General features: G+C 45.9%; 1 protein-coding gene across 3 annotated transcripts in view; it reads left to right on the top strand.

The window, feature by feature from the left end:
* LOC142587416 (signal-induced proliferation-associated 1-like protein 2) overlaps positions 1-19,914 on the top strand; it is a 194,338-nt gene that overhangs the window by 95,580 nt on the left and 78,844 nt on the right. For all 3 annotated transcript variants that reach the window (XM_075698427.1, XM_075698424.1, XM_075698426.1), the window contains exons 10-15: positions 3,384-3,541; positions 6,716-6,822; positions 8,658-8,792; positions 16,165-16,259; positions 16,838-16,983; positions 19,073-19,187. In XM_075698427.1, coding sequence (XP_075554542.1) covers positions 3,384-3,541; positions 6,716-6,822; positions 8,658-8,792; positions 16,165-16,259; positions 16,838-16,983; positions 19,073-19,187 — 756 coding nt within the window. The remainder of the gene's footprint in view (positions 1-3,383; positions 3,542-6,715; positions 6,823-8,657; positions 8,793-16,164; positions 16,260-16,837; positions 16,984-19,072; positions 19,188-19,914) is intronic.

Here is a 19,914-nt window from a genome sequence, read left to right as displayed (position 1 = left end):
AATAAAAAGAAAGAATTCCTTTATTTCCACGCACTTATTCGTGCTTGGCAGTAGGCTTGAAGAAATCGTGAATGCGCCATTGCACGCAGTTCTGTTTACACGCAATCAGATAAGCCTGAATCTCGGAGAGGGTCGTAAGGTCACTATAGGCTGCTGAACGCACAGTCACTGCTTGTACACGCTCTGCATGCGATGGCATCATAGCACATGGTGCGTCATCTTCCGACTCGGAGTCATCGCCCGGCGATGCAGCAGAAACCTGACGAATGATCTCGCTGTTGTCAAGTTCTGCGCATGTCGGTACAGCAGTGTCAGCACCTGTGAAACTGTCAAATGAGACCAGAATGGCAGTGCAACCGCTGCGCAGGTCTCCGCAGAACATTTTCGGCGTCAGTGGGGAGCACATCAGAAGGCGACAAATTCTAGGCCTCCCGGCACCCGCTTGCCGGCATGCCCCAGCGCAGTCTGCGCGGGCACTGTCGGCACCATTAGACATTTGACGCAATGTTTCCGTACGCTGCGTTGGATCATCGCAACTTCGACACAGCGCACAAAGCAAACACCACCACGCAGTCACGCCGACACCAGTCACTCAAACGAAAAACGTGGCCTACTCTCAGCGTCGTGCATGAAGAAACAAACAAATCAACTGCTGGATTGTCTTGACATGGCTTACTAAGCTGAGACCGGAACTGCTGTAGGGCCACTCTATCGAACCAGGCAGAAACGATGATGATGAGCAGGGATTTCCAGTAGCGCCACTTCGTGGGGCAGCAAGGAGGCTCCGTTCAAAACAAAAATGGCGTTCAGCAAGTCAAACCATGCGCCGATCAGAGTCGGTGCATGATGCTCTCGATCGAGTTGGCTCAAGGAGTGTCCGAAAAATCCGACGAGAGGTTGCAAGGTGTCCGAACTTTCGGCAGTTGTTATACATTATGGTCTATGGGGAGAATGGCGGTGCCGCGAAGCAGACTGAATAATCGAGCATGTTCGAATTTTTGGAGTCTGGAAAATCAGTTGGTGACTGTATTTAGATAGGCCACGTCGGACTTGGGCCCAAGCTAAAGCTTCCTCTTAAGTGGCTTAAGTGCCACTGTTAACAGCAGAAGCCATTTCTTCATCTGAAGTACTACCGTGCGAAAGGTTGATAGCAACATAGTAATTGTAGTGTGCAGATCATAGAACTGACCCATGAAAACAACTTGCAGAAGCTGAGTAAAGGTACAGCTAGGGCTGTCAGTTCTGTCAGTTCTTCAGTGCTAGTCAGCACTGAAGTTCTTATTTTGCAGTCCTTTATAATTTATCCCTACCTTGTCTTTTTGTGATAAGATCTAAAAAACAGTATTGTGTGAGGCACAGTAGTGTTTTGAACACCACCAACTCAGTCTTCGTTAGAAATGCACTATTCTAATTACAACTGGATTGCTGTTGCAATGTGCAGGGGAAAAGGCAAACACTGAATAATGATTCAGTGGTCTAGAGCAGTGCATTCTCTTTAGGTAGAGAGCTCAGCTGAAAGCAGAGTTGAACAGTAGTGAAGTTCCAGCTAGCTTTCAACCAGTTGCAGTTTCATGGATTTACACAGGTTCTGAGCTTGGCTAGTAGGTTTACATTCATTATGGCGAAACAGCACAGAAAGCAGAACCAGTAAAGCAGGCAAGACAAACACATTATGTATGTTGTTTGTTTCACTTGTGCCATCGTCTGCGCTGTTTTATCCATGATGTTTGTGGATTAAATTGGGAACATACAGCCTTTCATTCCTTTACTGTGATAGCAATTACACAGACACTCCGGCCACACTTCCTCCATTGGCGTCGTGTTGTGTCCACCCAAAGCCCACTTTGGGCAGGGAGATACACTACAGAACTAAGATTCCATGCACACCACACAGCATTCGTCTACTGAACACCGAGCGCGAAAGGGATCGTATCTCATAACCTGAAAGCAATCAGTGGAGATTATAGCTCCTTTGTGCAAGTCTACGTTCGGCGCCGAATCCGCATGCGATGCCTGTCGGGTGGCATCAAAACGAGCATTCTAGTGTGTTCTCGGATGATCACTCAATCACGGCCAGATGCGAGGCACCCCATGCTGCGACCGCCATCTCAAACGCCATTTGCAATTTCGGATTCGTGGGACAAGGATTTTCTTGATTTTGGTGCATTTTTTCTCACCGAGGCGCAAATTACGCACTGCACTGTGTGCGAAGCCGTCATCACATGTCGGTAGCAACGTGCGTGCTGCTTCAAACAGGCAATCAACAAGATGGCGGCCGTGACGTGTTTCCAGTGCACGCAATCACTCCCGGCACTTGATTCTTATTGTAAACAAATATGGCGGCACCCACACAAGTGTAGTGTGGTGGTATTTTACACAATTTTAGTGCAAGACAATTGCATTCAAGCATATTTTGGAGCCTGCTAGCCTTGCACGAGTAGGTAATATGCAGGGTTACGTTCCGGCAAGTTTCGTTGATGCTGAATTGTAGTACGGCGACATTTTGTTGTCGCGAGGCACAAAATGCATTAAATCGTGTGGGTTTTCACCGGGAATACGAAAATATTTTGTTGTCGTGAAAATTTCATTGTCGCGGAATTTCGTTTTCGTGGGTTTCGACTGCATAAACGTAGGTGCAGGGAAAACGAATGTGTCAGTGTTTCTCATCTTGCGGCTTGGTCAAGCTGTAGATGAAAGAGTAGCTGCTGAGTGCATTTTAACAAGTGCATACGTTACAGTAAGCATAAGCCATGTAGATCAACTAGCAGAGCCAACCAGTAAGTGTCCCAGCTTCGCTTCTAGGCAAAGCTATTAGGTAGTTATCACTTGACATGGGCAGTCATCAATCAGACATTGGTGATGAACTTGTTTAATTTTAATAGCGAGCTTTAGCTTGTTCGTAAAGGCATTATCATTCGGGGAATACCAGGTTACCTGAGAGGTGTTTGGCAGCAACAACGCATGTCGCGATATCGTGTGACACGGAATTTGACCACAGAACATGCCAAGCTAGTACTGCAATGCTAACTGTTCGTGCAAAGTGTCACTAGTGACATAGTCTTAACGTGCAGTCCTTTTACAATTTTTCTTCGATGATAGCATTCATGAATCAACACGGCATGTTTACGCATAAGCTAAAACTCTCGAAAGACAATTTTCTGTTTTGTCTGACTGCTCAAGCCAAGCTTGGAGCTTAGTGTTCCTGCCAGCACAACTTGAAACGTCAACATTAACTGCACAAACTTTTCTTTTCCGCGGACGTGGTCCTTGTGTGGAATGTGGAATGTGGCCCTTGTATGCTGCCATCATTTACGAACTACTGCTTTGGTGCTGCAAGGTGTATTGAATTGAATAATTAAGTGACCTGGGCGTTTTATGTGCAGCTGTTGCGCAAGCGTCACATCGGCAACGACATCGTCACCCTCGTGTTCCAAGAGCCCCGAGCTCTGCCCTTCACGCCCAAAAACATCCGGTCACACTTCCAGCATGTCTTCATCATCGTGCGCGCCATCGAACCCTGCACTTCCAAGACGCGGTACAGGTCAGTTGCTCGGCTACACGTGTTGTAGTTTTCTGTACAGGACATACTGCATTTGCGCTTGCTGTCTTGTGGACGAGTTCCCCAAACGCGCCAGTGGACAGTTGGAACAGGAAAATGCCGGCCAGAGGTGATCTCACCGTTGCCTTGGCGATGATAAGAGAGTGCCTTGTCGTCGTGCTTTCGTACCATGTTGTTATCACAAATGTTGCTGCAATCCTCACCTCGAAGGCTGCTGCAGTGTTGTAAATAAAAACAAAATGGCCACCTAGCACCAGCAGGCTGTGATAAGGGTAAGCGTTGTTTGCCTGCTGTTGCTTGATGGCGGTCGCTAGCAGTAGACGGGGTCTGAGCCGAAGCTTTGCTCTTCGCATGATGCTTACTGCCTGCACCAGTGCTTTTTACCCCGTGATTATTAGTCGGGAGTCTTCAGGATGCCGTACTTAAACGCTTACTGAGGGGATGCGGTCCATAGTGGCTGTTCCGAGAACCTGTGAAGTAATGTTTACTGCTGAAACATTAAAACCTCCACTGGAACTTAAAAAATCTCGATTATTGCGTTAATATTTTTGCTGCTTTATGCTAGCTATAAAAGGTATAGGAAATATTACTTGCAAATTATTGCCTATATACTAAGTTCTTGCTTGCTCCAAAATGTATCAGCTTGTGCCACTGTTTAGGAATGTTCACCTGCACGTGCAGGGCGTTTCACATGCTGTGAACTTAACTTGAACCAAAAAAAAAAAGGTTCTGCGTCATTGATGATAGGGACCTCCAGCATGTCGTTCAGTCATATTGAACTACTGTATTGTACTTTTGCAGTGCACTTAGTTGCCTAATTACTGTCATCAAATACCAGAATATAAACAACGAGGGAAAAATGCAAAGAGACATACACAGCGCTGGTATCTGACAATCATGAATAACCAGCTAGCCCGAATGTTACCTCTAGCCTAATTATTAAATATCAGTTGCGCAAATATGTAAGGTCATACAGTGGCTCTAGTAAATGAAGATGCTCATTATTCAGAAACACACAGTGCAGTCGTTTTCATGTTCTCGAGCCCTCAAATTCAGGGTTCTCAAACATGTTGGTCCCAGGGAGCCCTGCTAAGCTCCATGAAGTGCCAAGGAACCACCCCTTCCCTAGTAGAAAGGTTAGGTGTAACACAGCATGTTAGGGGCCAACGGTGGTGGTGGGTAGGTTATTTTGATAGAGACATGCAACCCAAATGGTACAAACCGGGTGCAGTCGTCATGAGCCAAGACAAGACAGCATCGCGTCCGGGCATGCCAGAAAGAATGACAGTTTTCAGTGCTTACACACAGGAACACTTATAACATTTCATGAGAAAAGGTCTTAGGATTAGTGTTGACTCTACTTTGAGTGCAGTAAAACCTCGTTAATTTGGATTTGATGGGACCGAAAAAAGTGTCCGAATTATCCGAATGTCGAATTATCGAGGGTATCAAGAAAACAATAAACAGCTTACTACACCAGCACGCTTTTATTTACTGAATGAATCGGCAAATCCTGCTTCTATTTTGCAGGAAAGCGGTGCAGGAGCTGCAATTCTCGTCATCTTGTGACTGATCAGTGCTCACAGCGGCAGAGGCCTCGCGACTTCCTTCTTTGTGCAGCCACGGCGCGCATCTTCTTCTGAGACACGCTTTTCACTACCGTGTACACATCCTGGTTATTTTTTCGCCAGCGAGCTGGTCACCAACAGATTGTCCGTTCATCTCGATGTAGCCGGTACTCTTGATCCTTGGCAGCATTGCACCAAGTTAGAACGAAACTACTGTTCATTACAAACGCTGCAGGTAAAACACCATGGCCACTACTGATGCAGTCATGGAGGGCAACCTTGCAGTTCTGAAGGCAAGCGGCTGATGCATGTAACAAGTCAAAATTAAACTACCGTTCGTTGCAACAATTGTGGACAAAACCGTGGTCACTATAAACACAATCATGGATGGCGACTACTCAGTTTTGAAGGCTAGTGGCTGATGCGCACATCAAGTCAAAACGAAACTGTTTGCCGGAACTGCTGTGGATCAAACTGGTGGCACGATCCGTGATTCATCCATGATCTCTCCATGATCGACAGTTATGGATGGCGACTACTTCGTTATGAAGGCATGTGGCCAGCCACCTGCGTGGTGTTGTGTGTGGTGGTAAATGCAGGAATAGCGGCTTTTTAATGGCACAATTAGGCACCAAGCGTTTCAGCATTGCTGTAAGTCACGTGTCCGGCACGATTTCTGCAGATGACTATGACAATGCAGGCTGTGCTGCTTCGTTTCGGTTGGAAGCTTGCGCCATTTTTGCTCTTGCGTCGCACATTTGCAGTGCTCCGCACTTACTGAGCTACCGTACTAGAACCAACTGTGTTGCACTGCTCCATGCATTTTTTTTTTAATCCTCCGACGTATACATCAGCGCACCCGCTAGAGGCACCTATCTACAAATAGGAGCAATGTGCATAAGGGTAAGTTACAGCCTCCGAGATTTAAGTGCAAAAACTTAGGCACGCTGGCTGTTTTTGGAGGCTGGATGGCTACAAGCTGCTGATGGAATTATTGCGCAGCTCGTATGTTCCTTTTACGCACTGTGATGTGCTTTTTGACACTCGGGCACGTGTAATGGAAGTTCCTTGGATTGAGCGCCCCTCGTGTTTGCCACCTTAGCAATTTGGCGAGCATGAAACCAGGGAAAACTTATCAGATGTTCGCGGAACACCAAGGAGGAGCCTGCGGAAGCCCTGGGTTCCGCAGAGTCCACTTTGAGAACCCATACCTTACAGAGTTTTTTCTTTGCTTTGAAGAGACACACAAATTATGGACAAAGTTTCAGCACATTTGCAGGTTTCGAGCATGTTTCCTTGCTTGAACTGTGGTACTTTCAGTGACTGACTTCCACATATTGGCCACAAAGCAAGCGGACAAGAGGTTTTCATTCAGCATTAGACAATGGTGACCCCAGTGGGGATTGCACTTTAATAATAGCCAGCACGAATTGTGCTTGCTAATGCAGAAATGTTTGCTCTTAGCTGACAGTCTCATGCAAGCTGCGATTGGCCTGTTCAGGAGTTTGATCATCTGTTATGAACTTAACCAGTCAACTATTTGCAAGGAATAACGTGGAAGCTGCCTTTCATTTTAACATCATTACAGTGTTGCCGTGAGTCGATCCAAGGAGGTCCCCGTGTTTGGTCCTCCAATTCCCGACGGTGCCACATTTCCAAAGTCCAAGAAGTTCACCGACTTCATTCTTGCCAAAGGTATCGTGTGCCCTGCTCTGTTGAAGCCCTTGGCTTGCCAAGCACCTTTTCTCTGTGTCCAAAAGGCTGAATGTGACTGCCTAGTGAAGCATTGCTGTAACTACCTCAACCAGGCACCTGTGTATAAGAAATGGTCAGTCCAGTTGGTAAAATTGTAAGTTCAGTAATGTGTTCGCTTGAACTAGATGGTTAGATTAGGTCACGGCTATTAATTACCCTCCTTACTTGAAAAGTTGTAGTGCACCTAACTGGAAAATGGGAGGCGCCCATACTCGTGGTTTCTCATCGTACAGTCGAATCTTGATAAATCACACTTGAAGGGGCCTGAAAATTTGTTCAAATTAATATAAAGGAAGCTAATGAATGGAGGAATTACCTGCAGTGCACTAAGCTGACACATGAGTGGAAAGTTCCAGAAGATTTATTCACAAGTATTTCAAATTACAGTCAGTAATTAGGCGTGATAAAAGATGGCAGGTTCACGCGTGTATAATTTAAGAAAACATATGTCTCGCGACAATTGCCCCTTCGAACTTTCGGTATGCTTCATCGCATATCACTTCTGTACTGGGGCGAAGCTGACTTTCGGGAACCGGCATAATGCAATGCGCCATGCTTTCAAGTTTCAATTTTATTGCTTTGTTTATGCAGTACGTCATACAAAATGTGCAAGAAATGTTTCCGTGCTCTGAAGCCATCGATAAGGATTACAAAGATGGAGCCGGTGCCACTGCTAACAGCGGCAAATTGTTTCAATGAAAAGTGCCGAATAGCAAGGAGCGTGGTAGTGAACGTCGAAATAGCTAGGCCTAGCGTTGCTACTGTGTGGCTCCGGCTGCCAGCAGATCTGCATGCCAGAGCGCCAGCTCGAGGTGGCGTGACAATCAAAATGGCAGTTGTGGTGGCTTCAATTACTGCTGTTTCGGACCTGAGGGCATGGCAAAAAGTCCGGAAAATTGTATAGCGAAGCTTTTTGTGTCCGAAATTTAAGATGTTCTTACACATTGATTCTATGGGGTGCCCCGAAGGCATCCAAATTATCGGGCATGTTCGAAAAATTGGGGGTCCGGAAAATCGGTCGTTGACTGTTCAGGACACCCATCACTAACAGAAGTTGATGCGCACCTGCACACGCCTTCGTACAAATTTCCGCTAAAGGTTCTTTTTTTTTTTTTTCCCTTGTGTGCAACGTTGAGGGGTCTCTCCTAAGCTTTTCCTCTGCGGCGGGATCAGAGGAATGCTGGTCAGAGGCACCGCTGCGTTATTTGGTGCACTGCTGAGAGCATTGCCAGAGTGCAGTATCTTCGAATTAATCATCACAAATGCTTGCATGTTTGAATTACCGGGCAGTTTCGCCCATTGGAATACACATAACTTTGACGGGACCACAGCGTCTGTTCAAATAAACCAGAAGTTCAAATTAAGCATGTTTGAATTAACGAAATTTGGCTGTATCATGGCTGCATGAGACAAGTTCTTGCTCATCTTTAGATGATGCCCTAAGTTTATGTTTTGTAAAAGTAGAATGTCCTCATTTCATGCAATAAATGCTGATACTCAGCTAGGCTTGGAACCTCTATTGTTTTTGTTTCCTTTTTTTTTTCTTTTCGAAATGGAGAAAGGAAGAAAGGAAGAAAGGAAGGGCACATTAAGGTGTCCGTAATGGCTAGACGTTCGAGAACTGCCGAGATGTGGCACTTAGGTTACATGTAGCGTACGTTTTGTAGCTTACATTGTAATGTGCCAGTGTAGCGCATATTGTGAAATGGAGCCTGTGTTACATGACTCCAAGAAAGGAGCTCATCGGTCCTCGTTCCGTCACCATTGCCTTTCAGTGATCAATGCAGAGAATGCTGCCCATCGATCTGAAAAGTTTGCTACCATGGCACAGCGAACGCGGCAGGAGTACCTCAAGGACCTCGCAGCCAACTACTCTACCAACACCACACTTGACTCGGGGCCCAAATTTTGTAAGTTGCCGCCCGATTTCCTGGTGTGTTTATGATGGTCACAAGTGCTCACGGTTACACTTGACAATTTGTTGATCAACAGTGTCCTTCGTAATCTTCATTGTTGTTAATTTTCCTTTTGCTTGTTCTGCAAGCTTGCTTTCCCGTTAGCGCTGTGTTGACAACATCTTCAACATATGCAAGCATTCTGTTAGCATCACAAGTGGCAGGACCTGTGTTTGCAAAACTTCATTCCTAACCATGAGGGTCACGCTTTCTTTAATTGCAGGCTTAGATTCTTCCTAGTGGCTTATTTTGGAGAAAGAACATGCAAATTATTTTTGGTGGCATCATAGCAACACAACTTTTCTTTGTGTGCAATGTCATATACAGTTAAACCTCGATATAACAAAGTCGGTAAAACTGGCAGATTGCTTCGTTTTATAGAAATTTCGTTGTATTGAAATTCAAGTTTTATGCAAATAAGTGCATTCAGCAATATATATATATATATTTTTTTACATGGAAGCAGCTACAAAACTACCCCAATTATCAGGCATTAAAAAAAAAGCAATAGTTAATTTTGATGGATTTGGAAGTCGGCGACGAAAGATACGGTTTCACGCCGTGTTCACAGTATCTTCACATCGGCAGTATCCATTAAATGAAGCCAGCCACGCTTTCGCGTATGCGGCCGATAATGTCCCCCCACACCAATACAATACTATCTCATGGAAAACCTCAGCAGCGGAATGCAAATGCTTCGTCTGCCTCTCACTTCGAGATTAATTCGAAGTCATGCAACCTCCAGAACTAAACGTGCGGGAAGGCTTGATGCCGCAGAAGCATCTTGGCACGCCCACTCTTTGTGCACGTGGCAGATTACCTCTGAAACGGTACAAGGGCTGCATGATTGCTCAGCCGTGCCATGCGCAGCCATGACTGCACTAAAAAAGACGTGCACCGACCTGCCTCCCTACTCATCCCCCCTAGTGCACTCTTTATCGCGTTGCCGAAAGCTCGCTCCCCCCCCCCCTTTTCCTCTTGCTCACACAGGGAGACGGTACTCGTCAAGCCACCGTCAAGTCACTCACACCCAAAATACGAGGCGTGCAGGGCGTGATGGGGTCTTATCGCATTTGGACTTTACGCTTGGAGTGTTCAAATACCAAATAGCAGATTTTGAATCAGATATTGAATCGAATCAAGAAATAAAACCCAAATGTTGAACTCAATATCAAATATCAGAAAATCTATCACAAAATTCAATGCTTACAAATTTAGGGCAGGAAAATACAGTGCTGCATGGGCTTGGGAGGCTCCTCAAATTATGTAACAAGAATATTACTAGCTATCACTAACTTACATACCTAAGAACCAAAATGTATAGTATGCTCTATTCTTATTTAATTAAATTGCCAAATGAGTATTCCACCACAGATAGCAACTCGGTTTCTATACGATGGTCTGGAAAATATTTTTTATAGATAGAACGTCTGTCAAATAGAATCAAGTGCTTTTTTTCCCTGTGAAGCTGAAGAAATAGCACAGTTGTCCTAAATACCAATGAGGTTTTCAGTTTAATAGTTGGCCATACTGTGCTTAATGGCAGTCTTCTCTTGCATAGTAAGTTTTGCTTTCCAGTTTCCTTCCAGGAAACGAGTGTTTTCATCTTCATGGCAAGTGGTTTCTGTAAGTTGTCAGCTCATTAAGGCTAATCTTCATGATGGACAAAACCGGGAAATGTGTATCACGTGACAATCGGCACTGCTCCACGCAGGCATCAGTGCCGCATGGGTCGACCACGGCCTGTGCCCACGGTAAACCGTTCTCAAATTGGGAGGCCAAAAGCATGTTCGTGCAGAACCCCTCCCCTATTACATTTTTTTTTCCGTGCCCATTTGCCGTTCATATACTGTATTTACTCGAAGCTAACATGGACTTTTTTCTGATAAAATGGGTCTAAAAATTGAGTGCGCAGTAGAATCGAGTACGACCCTAAATCTGCGTTACCTTATCGCCATCGGCATTGCAAACTGGCCGCCTCGTACGCGCTTCGAGCCTAGCTGCTGTAGCTTCCTCCTTGTGTTGCAGTACATGTGCTTAGGCAATGCTTCCTTTGGCTTAGGTTAGTGTACCGACCGTTGCCCATTTTTTGCGTTTGCTCTATCAGCATGGAAGTGCCGACTCCAAAGACATGCAGAGTTCATCACGATGGCGCAATTGAAAGGAAAGCGATCACGTGTGCGGAGATGGATGGAACTGAAAGTTCCTGAAAGTTGTGTGCAGGACTGACGCAAACAGGAGAGGCGTTCTACACAGGTGGCTGCTACGTATGGCATGGCCGCACGTAGCAGCGATCTGCAGTGGAGACAAGAGTCTATGCATCTAGGCGCACCGTGCTGTGTTCTCGTCGCTTAGATGCGTTGAAGCGAGAGGCTGCACAAAGGTTAATTCCCTCGCTCCTGCTACCGTACTTCCTTGCTCCAGCGTTTTAATATAGAGTTTCTGTGGTCATTGAGGGAGATGTGTTCACGTTTGCTTGTGTGCGCGTGACACCATGCTTGTTAATTTAGCTAGTAAGCGAATGTTTAAAAGTTCATATGGTTAATATAACTACTATCCTTACTTTTTGTATAGCTGTCTACTAATTTGCTATCGTAATTGACGCTTCGCCTTTTGGATGAAACTGCAACTTTTTTTATTTGTCGCAACTTTAGTGCATTGGTAGTAAATCTGTTTTTTTCCAAATGAGAAAAAGTTGTATTTCTGTATGGAAGAATGAGGTGCGCGGTACTGTAAAGGACTTTTCTTTTTTTATGTCACGGCAAACAGGTGCGCGTTACGTTAGAGAGCATTTCCTTTTTTCTTCTTTTTTGGTCGCAGAAAAAGGGTGTGAGTTACAATCGAGGGCGCGTTAGAATTGAGTAAATACGGTAAATGCATCTCGAGTTGGGGGTGATTGCACAATAGTAACATGGCATATTTTCAAATCCACCATGTGAATTCAAAGAGAGTCTCGCGATCGGTCGCTCAAATCAACAAGAAGAGACCGTTGTGTGCCTGGGAACGGCGTCTGCAATGAGAACGCCATTTGTTTCGCAAACATAGCGACTGTTAACAAGGGTCATGCCGTACACTCGCTTTCATTGGCAAGGCAGTTAGTCAGCTTTATGAGGGCTGGGAGTAGATCTGTGTTGATTCAGCACGAAGCTAACTTCAGTCATCCACACCGACTGGCTAGACAGTGGGCTAGTGGTGGGGCCATGACGAAAATTCGCTGCTGGCTTATGGCATAACTGGCTTGTCACTAATCACGATTCCATAAAGCTTGTCACTAATATGTTCCTATGGGTGGCCCATCAGGGACCAGTCGCAAGATCGCGTGTATGGGTCATATTGACGGCCTTTAGAACGCATCCCAGTACGCGGTCCCGCAACTACTGAGAGCATGCATGCCAAGTTCGTACATGTGCTCGCATGTGGCAAGAAAGCTCTGAACTGAACACTGAACATGCGTATTCGATATGATCAGCGTGCCTTCCGGTAATGAAACGGCCCATTCTACACACTGTTTTTGTTGTTCCCTCTGTCTGCGTAGCGTTCATGATTTTGTTTGGTCTGATCGACCTGGTCGGACCTTTTATCTATGCGTGCCGTGGGACCGCTGTGCGTGTAAAGGCACCGACCAGCGCTGGGTCATTTATAGAACATACGGAATAGTAGCCAAAAAACCGAATGTTCAAGGAATCTAATATTAGACATTTGGTTCGCGAATTGAACTATTCGAACGTTCGCTATTTAATTTGAAATCGAACATTCGAGTATTCTCACACCTCTAGTTTATAAGAAACCTGATGCGGCTCCGCTTCGGTGGTCATTCACGGTCGCGCGGAACACGATTTGAGAGGTGCATTCGCAAACAGCCTTTTGTGATTCAGCCATTTGACCATCTGCGTCCGCAGAAGTTTCCATTTATTGTCTCAGTATTGCTTTGCAGTGGCAGGGAAATTTTGTTATATTGAAGTGGTGTATAAATGCAATTCGTTATATTGAGTTTCTGAATACATGATGTTCTTGGGCAAGAAGTTATGATAAGTTGGGTACTCTTATATTGAGGATTTCATTATATTCAAGTTCATTATGTTGAGGTTTAACTGTACATAATTTGTTTTTGAATATGTGGGTCAACTAGCATAACAAATTTTTTACAGTTGTAAATAAAATTCACTCAAGTCATTCTTATGTCTTAATAAATTTGACAGAACCTGTCTCACGATGGCTGTTTACAATAATGCGTTTAGCATTAAACCAATACAGAGTCAGCGTCTGATTTTTCAGACTCGCTAGGGAATGCAAGAACGCCAGAAAAATTGGGCAGTCGAAAACGCATGCACGCCTTTAAGTGCTCTCAAAGCTTAAATCACCACAGTCACTTTCAAAATAGCTTCGAAGCCTTGACAGTACAATTATTGGGCATCTTGGTGCCCGTACTGTAACAGGAGATGGCGGGTGTGCACATGTATAATTAAGCACCACATTTTATGTCCTGTCGGAGTGGCCCCTTTGCATTCTTGTGCTTCTGTGCACTACATTGCACATGCTTGACCGCGTAACACCGCTGTATGCGGCGAAGCTGACTTTTGGGAACCCGCATTGTGCAACGCTCTAGGCATCTCGGTGCTCATACGGTGACAGCATCATTCTGTTTACTGCACTCTATTGTTACACAAAAGACAATGCATCCTTTGTGCAACATATAGCGCAGTAAACTGAATGATGCATGCAAAATAGCCCCAGTGGAAGCCTTTATGGACTGTGACAGGGAACTACAGGTGCACACGTGTTTAATTAATTGGAGTCTGCAGCAAATTTGCGCGCGTGCGCGTCATGCAAACTTGCCCTAGCCTTCCACATTTCAGAATCTTTGACAGGTCATAAATCACGCCAAACGTGACGATGAGAACAGCGTAGACGGCACCTGCTCTTTACTGTCAATGAAGGTGACACGCAGATTGGTGATCGAGTCACAAATAGATTACCATTAAGTAAAGTACAGCTTATTATTAAACTGAGAACCTCATTGGTACTTAAGGCAAATTTGCTATTCCTTCGACATTAGCGGGAAGAAATGTGGGAATCCTCTTGAGCATGTGCAGCTGCTTGTCTTTTGCCCGAAAATTGTAAGGGGGAAAGTTTGTGTAGTATTTTCTGATATTGGATTTGATATTTGGCTTTTCTTTCTTGATTTGATTCGATATTTGGTTTGAAATCTACTATTCGGTATTTGTCCACCTCTTCTAAAAACACATCGTGATGATTCATGTTTAGATGGGTTTAATTTCCCGAAAGCTTCCTCCAGCAACAGTCGTCTAGTACTGCAGCTGGAGAGGATAGCATTATTGAAATTTGACATGAAAGGGGCCTGTCGGTGGCTCTCATTTACTGCTGTACCAAACGAATTGGCAGTGTTCTTTTTGCATTTTTCTGCATCTTGTTTAATTTGACCTTCTGGATAATTCAATCAACTTCATCAGTACTGTTAGGGTCAAATTAACGAAAGTCGACTGTATAACACAAAGCAACCATTCCTGTGTAAACATTTCCACTTTCTCACTTTTACCGGCATGGCATTGCCATCACGTTCAGTGACCGGCGTTGCAGACGACCGTACACAGTTTTAAGCAGAGACTACATGGATTGAAAAATTCTGTTTTAAAAATTTCTACTTGCTTTCCAAAGGAACAACTGCATGTTTAGAAACTTCAAGTGGAAGGCGTTCTATTGCGCTACCAAGTAGTAGGCCCTTGAAACAGAGTAGACTCTCCCTTTAAGCGGAAAGACATATTGCCATGGCAACTTGGCCACAGTCAAGTAGCACCCTCTTCACTTTGAACACCGTATCTCACCATATGGCGTAGTTCAAGAACAGCAGGCAGCATTCATTGCACTACAAGCAGCTAGTCCTGCTATGCTAGGGAGTGCCCTTGAGTTGTGGGTACAGGTTAGCCCTCTGTTTCATTGACCCGTGTTGGTCAAGGTTAATACAACAGCGACAAAGAAGATGCCATAAATACCGAAATACAAATCGAGATATTTTCTTTAAGAAAGCATGCTAAAGTCAGCCCTCTTCTTATATGGCGGTCTTTAGGAGAATTTTAGTCCTTGTCTGGGCACCTACAGTGTGCATGTTGGCAAATGCATAGCCATAGCGTTACCAACATCCAAATGTGATGGTGGGCATTTTTTTTTCTTGTCTCTGGGTGCATTCAGTTACTGCACTCAGAACAGCAAAGCCACATGCTCAAATACATGGCTTTGCCAGAGCACTCGAGCCAAAGCAGGCACGAGCTCCCACACACCTTCTCCCAGGTTAGAGTGCTTAGAGCGCGCTCCCTTGTCGTGCACCGGAAGTCCCTTTTGGCTGTGAAGTTTATTTATTAAGTTATATCCAGCTCTTTAACTTAACCTGCCCACTGTGTCTTGTGTGAATTCTTCCGATCAACTTCGTGATTTGCTTTTTGTTTTTTGTCTGGTGGGCATTGAGTAGCAGCATGTAGAGGTAGTTTTAAATGGCACTTAAGGTTAAAGTTGCAGGCTTTGCCTAAGCGAATGGCAACATGGCCACTCAGCACCACTGAAGCGTTTTTGGTGGGCACAAGAAGGAAAAACTATCACCATGCAACCCATTTAAATATAATTTTGTTGGCATCATACCATGCCTCGACAGCCTGAGGACACTCTTGCAAGCTTTGTGCAGAGGACGAACTCACAACTGGTGACGTGCCCCGTTGTGAAAATGTGTTTCGGTGATTCTTTTTTAAATTCAAGGTAAGGGGTCGACCTGTCCCGTATTCTCGTTTATATGGTATTACAGGGTTCCTCTGGAGCATGAGGCAGTGGGTTCGATTCCTAAGTGCAGCAGCTGTGTTTTGACTTGAGTGAAATGCAAAAATGCTCATGTGCAGTGCAGTGGCATTTAAGAGGAATGCACATTTGCAGAATCATGGGGGAAATTTGTTTTCTCGCAAGTGTGGGATCACATGAATTTGCAGCAGACTTTCGATTTGTGGCGCAGGCACCTTTCTGCACACCTCCGCAGCGCATTTACAAAGCTTAAGCTGGCACTTGTAGCTGGAGGGCCAACAAAGTAGGCGCCACGCTTTAACATTCTCTTTAACAGTGGACTGCACTGTACTTCGATTCATGTGCATATTAAGGAACTCTAGGTGGTAAAAATTACGGCATCTCTCAAAGCTCCGGTGTTACTTTTTAACCCCACAATTCAATCAGTCGGGGCTCCCTCATATTCTCTGCTGCTAGAGCATATATTATTTCTCAAACAGGGGCACGTGTAGTTTAAATTATGAAGTTCCTTGTGCAATCTTTACAGCCCTTTTGAGCTTTGGATCTCGCAAAAAGGAGAAACCACGGCCAAGGTTCGTGCCGGATGCCTTCGTGCGTGGCGCCATCTCGTGGTCAGTTCAGGTGAGTAAAACCGTGGCCACACATCTACTACCTCATTTGCTGCAGTCAGTTTGACAGTAGTTACAGAAAACGTGATGCACAGAGTGTTTCAGGCTCAGATTTTTGTTAACGACAGCCAAAATAAACTGTCTGGATTAGGTGGGCTGGCAAAGGGTTTCTCATATCTCGGGACCGTATGTTAGGATGCATTTTGTTTTCAATTCTTGTCACCTTTCATTATCGGCTCGAACGAAGTAGTGCCACCATTATCGCTGGTATTAGCCCTCGGGGAAACGAATGACAAGACTGACACCCATAACAACTCCGTGTATATAAAACTTAATGGGCGCTTACAGAGCCCCACTTCAGCCGCCTCATCTTGTATCCCCTCAGTACAGCAGTTCAGTTTTAGGGGCTTCGATCACGTGTGTGACGTGTGTGACTGCTTAGATTTTATGACAACTGTTTGTGCTTCACTGTGCCATGTGAAATTGAATGTATTATATAGGCAGACAGTTATTTTCCCAGTTCCGTGTGTGGTGCCTGCTTGGATGTTGCAAGCGCGTGGTGTAACTGTGTCACCCGACCAATCACTGCAGGTGGAAGACCAAGGCCAAGGCTGCGTGTGTGACTGCACCCTTGGCATCTCGGCCAGCTCACTCGTGCTGCTGGACGACGGGACTGGCGAGCCAGTTTTTGGCTGTGCGACTGCTGCGGTGCTCGGGTGGTCCTCGCACAGCAGCAGGTGATGCATTGATGGCGCCGGCAGAACTCTTTGCATTGAGAAGCTGCTTGGTTGCAGTGCCGATGCGCATCGAAAGGGCACTCTACCACTGGGATATCTTTGGCGAACTGTGAACTTGGTATTGGGCATGGCAGGTTGAAGAAGGAAATTTGTGTCGTTCCTTCAGCAAAGTACCAAGTCTCGGGGACTGCCACCTATTTCAGAGGGTGTTAATGTTAAGAGAATGCCTTGTGTGTTCTGTAAGTGCATGAGAACTGGTTTTTCCTCGCTCCCGAGAATAAAACTCGGTTACTCTGAAAGAAAAAAAAATGGCTGTTTCTTATAGCAAGTGCAGGCAACAAGGTTGCGTTTTTGTTCCACCTTAATTCTTATTTTGCTATTGCAAATATTAAGGTTGTTGCAAACACAACCCTCATTTTTCATTTTGGGAGCTGCTTTCATTTTCTATTTAAAAGGAAGGCTTTAATTTCTCCTATCCTCTTAACGTTATTGTTCGTAGGCTTCATAGGATCGTTACTTGACTGGAAATTGAGTCCCTAAGGTGTCATTATTCTTCTTGTTACTTAATATTTAACTTTTCCAAACTCCACTTTTTGAGCAGCTACCGTATAATGCGGCATATAGGTCGAAGCGGAATATAGGTCGACCCCCTTACATTGAAGCAAAGAAGTCAACATCAAATTATAAGGCACAAAACTTCGTTTTATTTAGTGGTGCCGCCAGACTTGTCACCTGCTCATTCGTTTGAGCTGTCTGAACTCTCGTCCGAAGACGACTGCTTTTCACTGGTTGCGTCCCACAACATGTCATCCTTGGTGCCGTCCAAGGAGTTGCTAATGCAACACTTCTTGAATGCCCGCACCACCATATCGTCGGGCAGCGAGCGCCAAGCCTGCGACACCCATGTGGCAACAGTGACGAGAGGCGGCCTGCGCAGCCGGCCGGTTGGGGTCATCGGGTTGTCGCCGGCCATCCAATGATTATATTGTTCACATACACGGTCTTTAAAGGGCTTGTTGAGCACAATGCCCAATGGCTGAAGTGTTGACGTCATGCCTCCCGGAATGACGGCGAGTTCCGTCCTCCCGTCGCGAGTGCCTGCTTCAAACCGGCGGTCAAGTGCCCACGAAAGGCATCCAAGACGAGCATGCTCGGACACCGCAGGAGTGCGCCGGGTCGCCGATTCCAGACGGTCTTAATCCAATTGAGAATGAGGGCCTCGTCCATATAGCCCTTTGCATTCACATGAACGACATCCCGCGGGAAAGCCTCTTTCGGCAGCGTCTTCCTCTTGAATATTATGTATGGGGGCAGCTTTCTGCCGTCTGCAGTACATGTGAGCATCACCATGAAGCGTGAATGCTCGTTCCCCGTAGAAAGAAGCTTGACTTCTTTTGCGCCGCGTTCGCACACTGTGGTGGGCGACGGCATGTCGAACCACACCGGCATTTCATCCGCGTTGCCGATTTGTCCCAACATGTAGCCATGCTGCTGCCGGAGACGGATAACATAGCGCTGGAATTCGACCAGCTTGTCCTCGTATGGCTCTGGCAGCTTCTGGCAGATTGATGTGTGCCGTCGAAGTGCGAATCCCTTGCGTCGCATGCAGCGGCGAACCCAATAAATGGAGCCCTTGAATTGTTCCTTGGGCAGTCCAGATTCTCGGGCGATCCCAATAGCTTTGATGCGGATGAGTTATGCTGTCACTGGCAAAGATCTGGCACGATGCTCGCGGACGAAATATTCACCCTGTCTTTGAGCTCCGGGTGCACCGCGCCATAGAATAAAGAACCACGCGGCGCCCGCAAGTTGGGCCGCGTTGGTCAGCAAGGGGGCGATAACGATGCGGATGCCGAAAGGCCTGCGCTCCTACATGTTGCCAGGCGACTATTCATGTTGTGCCAAGGGCCGGTAGTCGAGGGGTGAACTTTTAGTAATATTTTTTTGAAAAAACCTCGACCTATATTCCGCAATATACGGTACTTAGTAGAATATTTGAAAACCGGACGCCTTCTTCCTGCACGAAGTTACGGATTAGTCCATGGTCGTTACTTTGACACCCACCCTGTGATGTCGCTCTCGGTTGCAGTCTGAAGCTCTTCTACCACCAGGGGGAGTGTGTGGTGCTTCGGGCGCGTGACTCGGATGCTGACGAGGCACAGGAGATTGTGACCAGGCTGGCCTGCGTCACCGATGGATGCGAGGTGAGGAAACTGTCACTTTGTTGCACTCTTGAACAACACGAGCTCGCGTGGGCCAGGAGCACCAGAATCCTGGCGTCATGAGCACAGGATCCTAATGACAGGGGTAGCTGTCACATGAAAAAAAGCAACTTTTTTTAATTTCATTTTTCTTTGGCTTTGCTTCCCACCATTCAGCTCTCCCCTTCATGTCTTTCCCTTTCTTTACCCTCTCTCGAAAACTCTCAACACATTTGACATGCTTCATATGCAAGGTTGCCATCCTTATTTAGAAAAAAATTGACATAGCCAAAAAGGAGAGGGGAAGAGGTTGCTTTGTAAAACTCACTGTATCCAAAACTATGAACAAAACGAAAACAACATGAACTGGTGATAGGACGAGTACAAAATTTGCGTCATTAAAATTTATTGAAAGGCCTTATTGGGGGTAAGCTCCACCAATGGAAAAGCTGGCGCCACCGTTGGTGTGACGCGGCATGAGGGATCACGCGGACACAGCGGCCGCGTCGGCTGTTTCAGAAGTGCAGAAGCAAACTGAAAACGAAAATTTCAAGTCCCACCTGCGCTGCTGTTCTGGTTAAATGTTGAGGCTTTCCCGCCTTAGGTATCTGCGTGACAGCATTTGAAAGCACTATAATAGGTACTGGCTGCTTATGGAGGCGTGCAGCATGGTAGGCTACTGCACGGTGCCACAGTGCCGGACGTACGCAACGGTGCCTGGTGTCAGCCT

Source organism: Dermacentor variabilis, chromosome 7 (genome assembly GCF_050947875.1).
Source record: "Dermacentor variabilis isolate Ectoservices chromosome 7, ASM5094787v1, whole genome shotgun sequence".
NCBI classification, from domain to species: domain Eukaryota; kingdom Metazoa; phylum Arthropoda; class Arachnida; order Ixodida; family Ixodidae; genus Dermacentor; species Dermacentor variabilis.
Note: the sequence above shows the minus strand (reverse complement) of the source record. Positions and strands in the feature narration are given on the sequence as shown.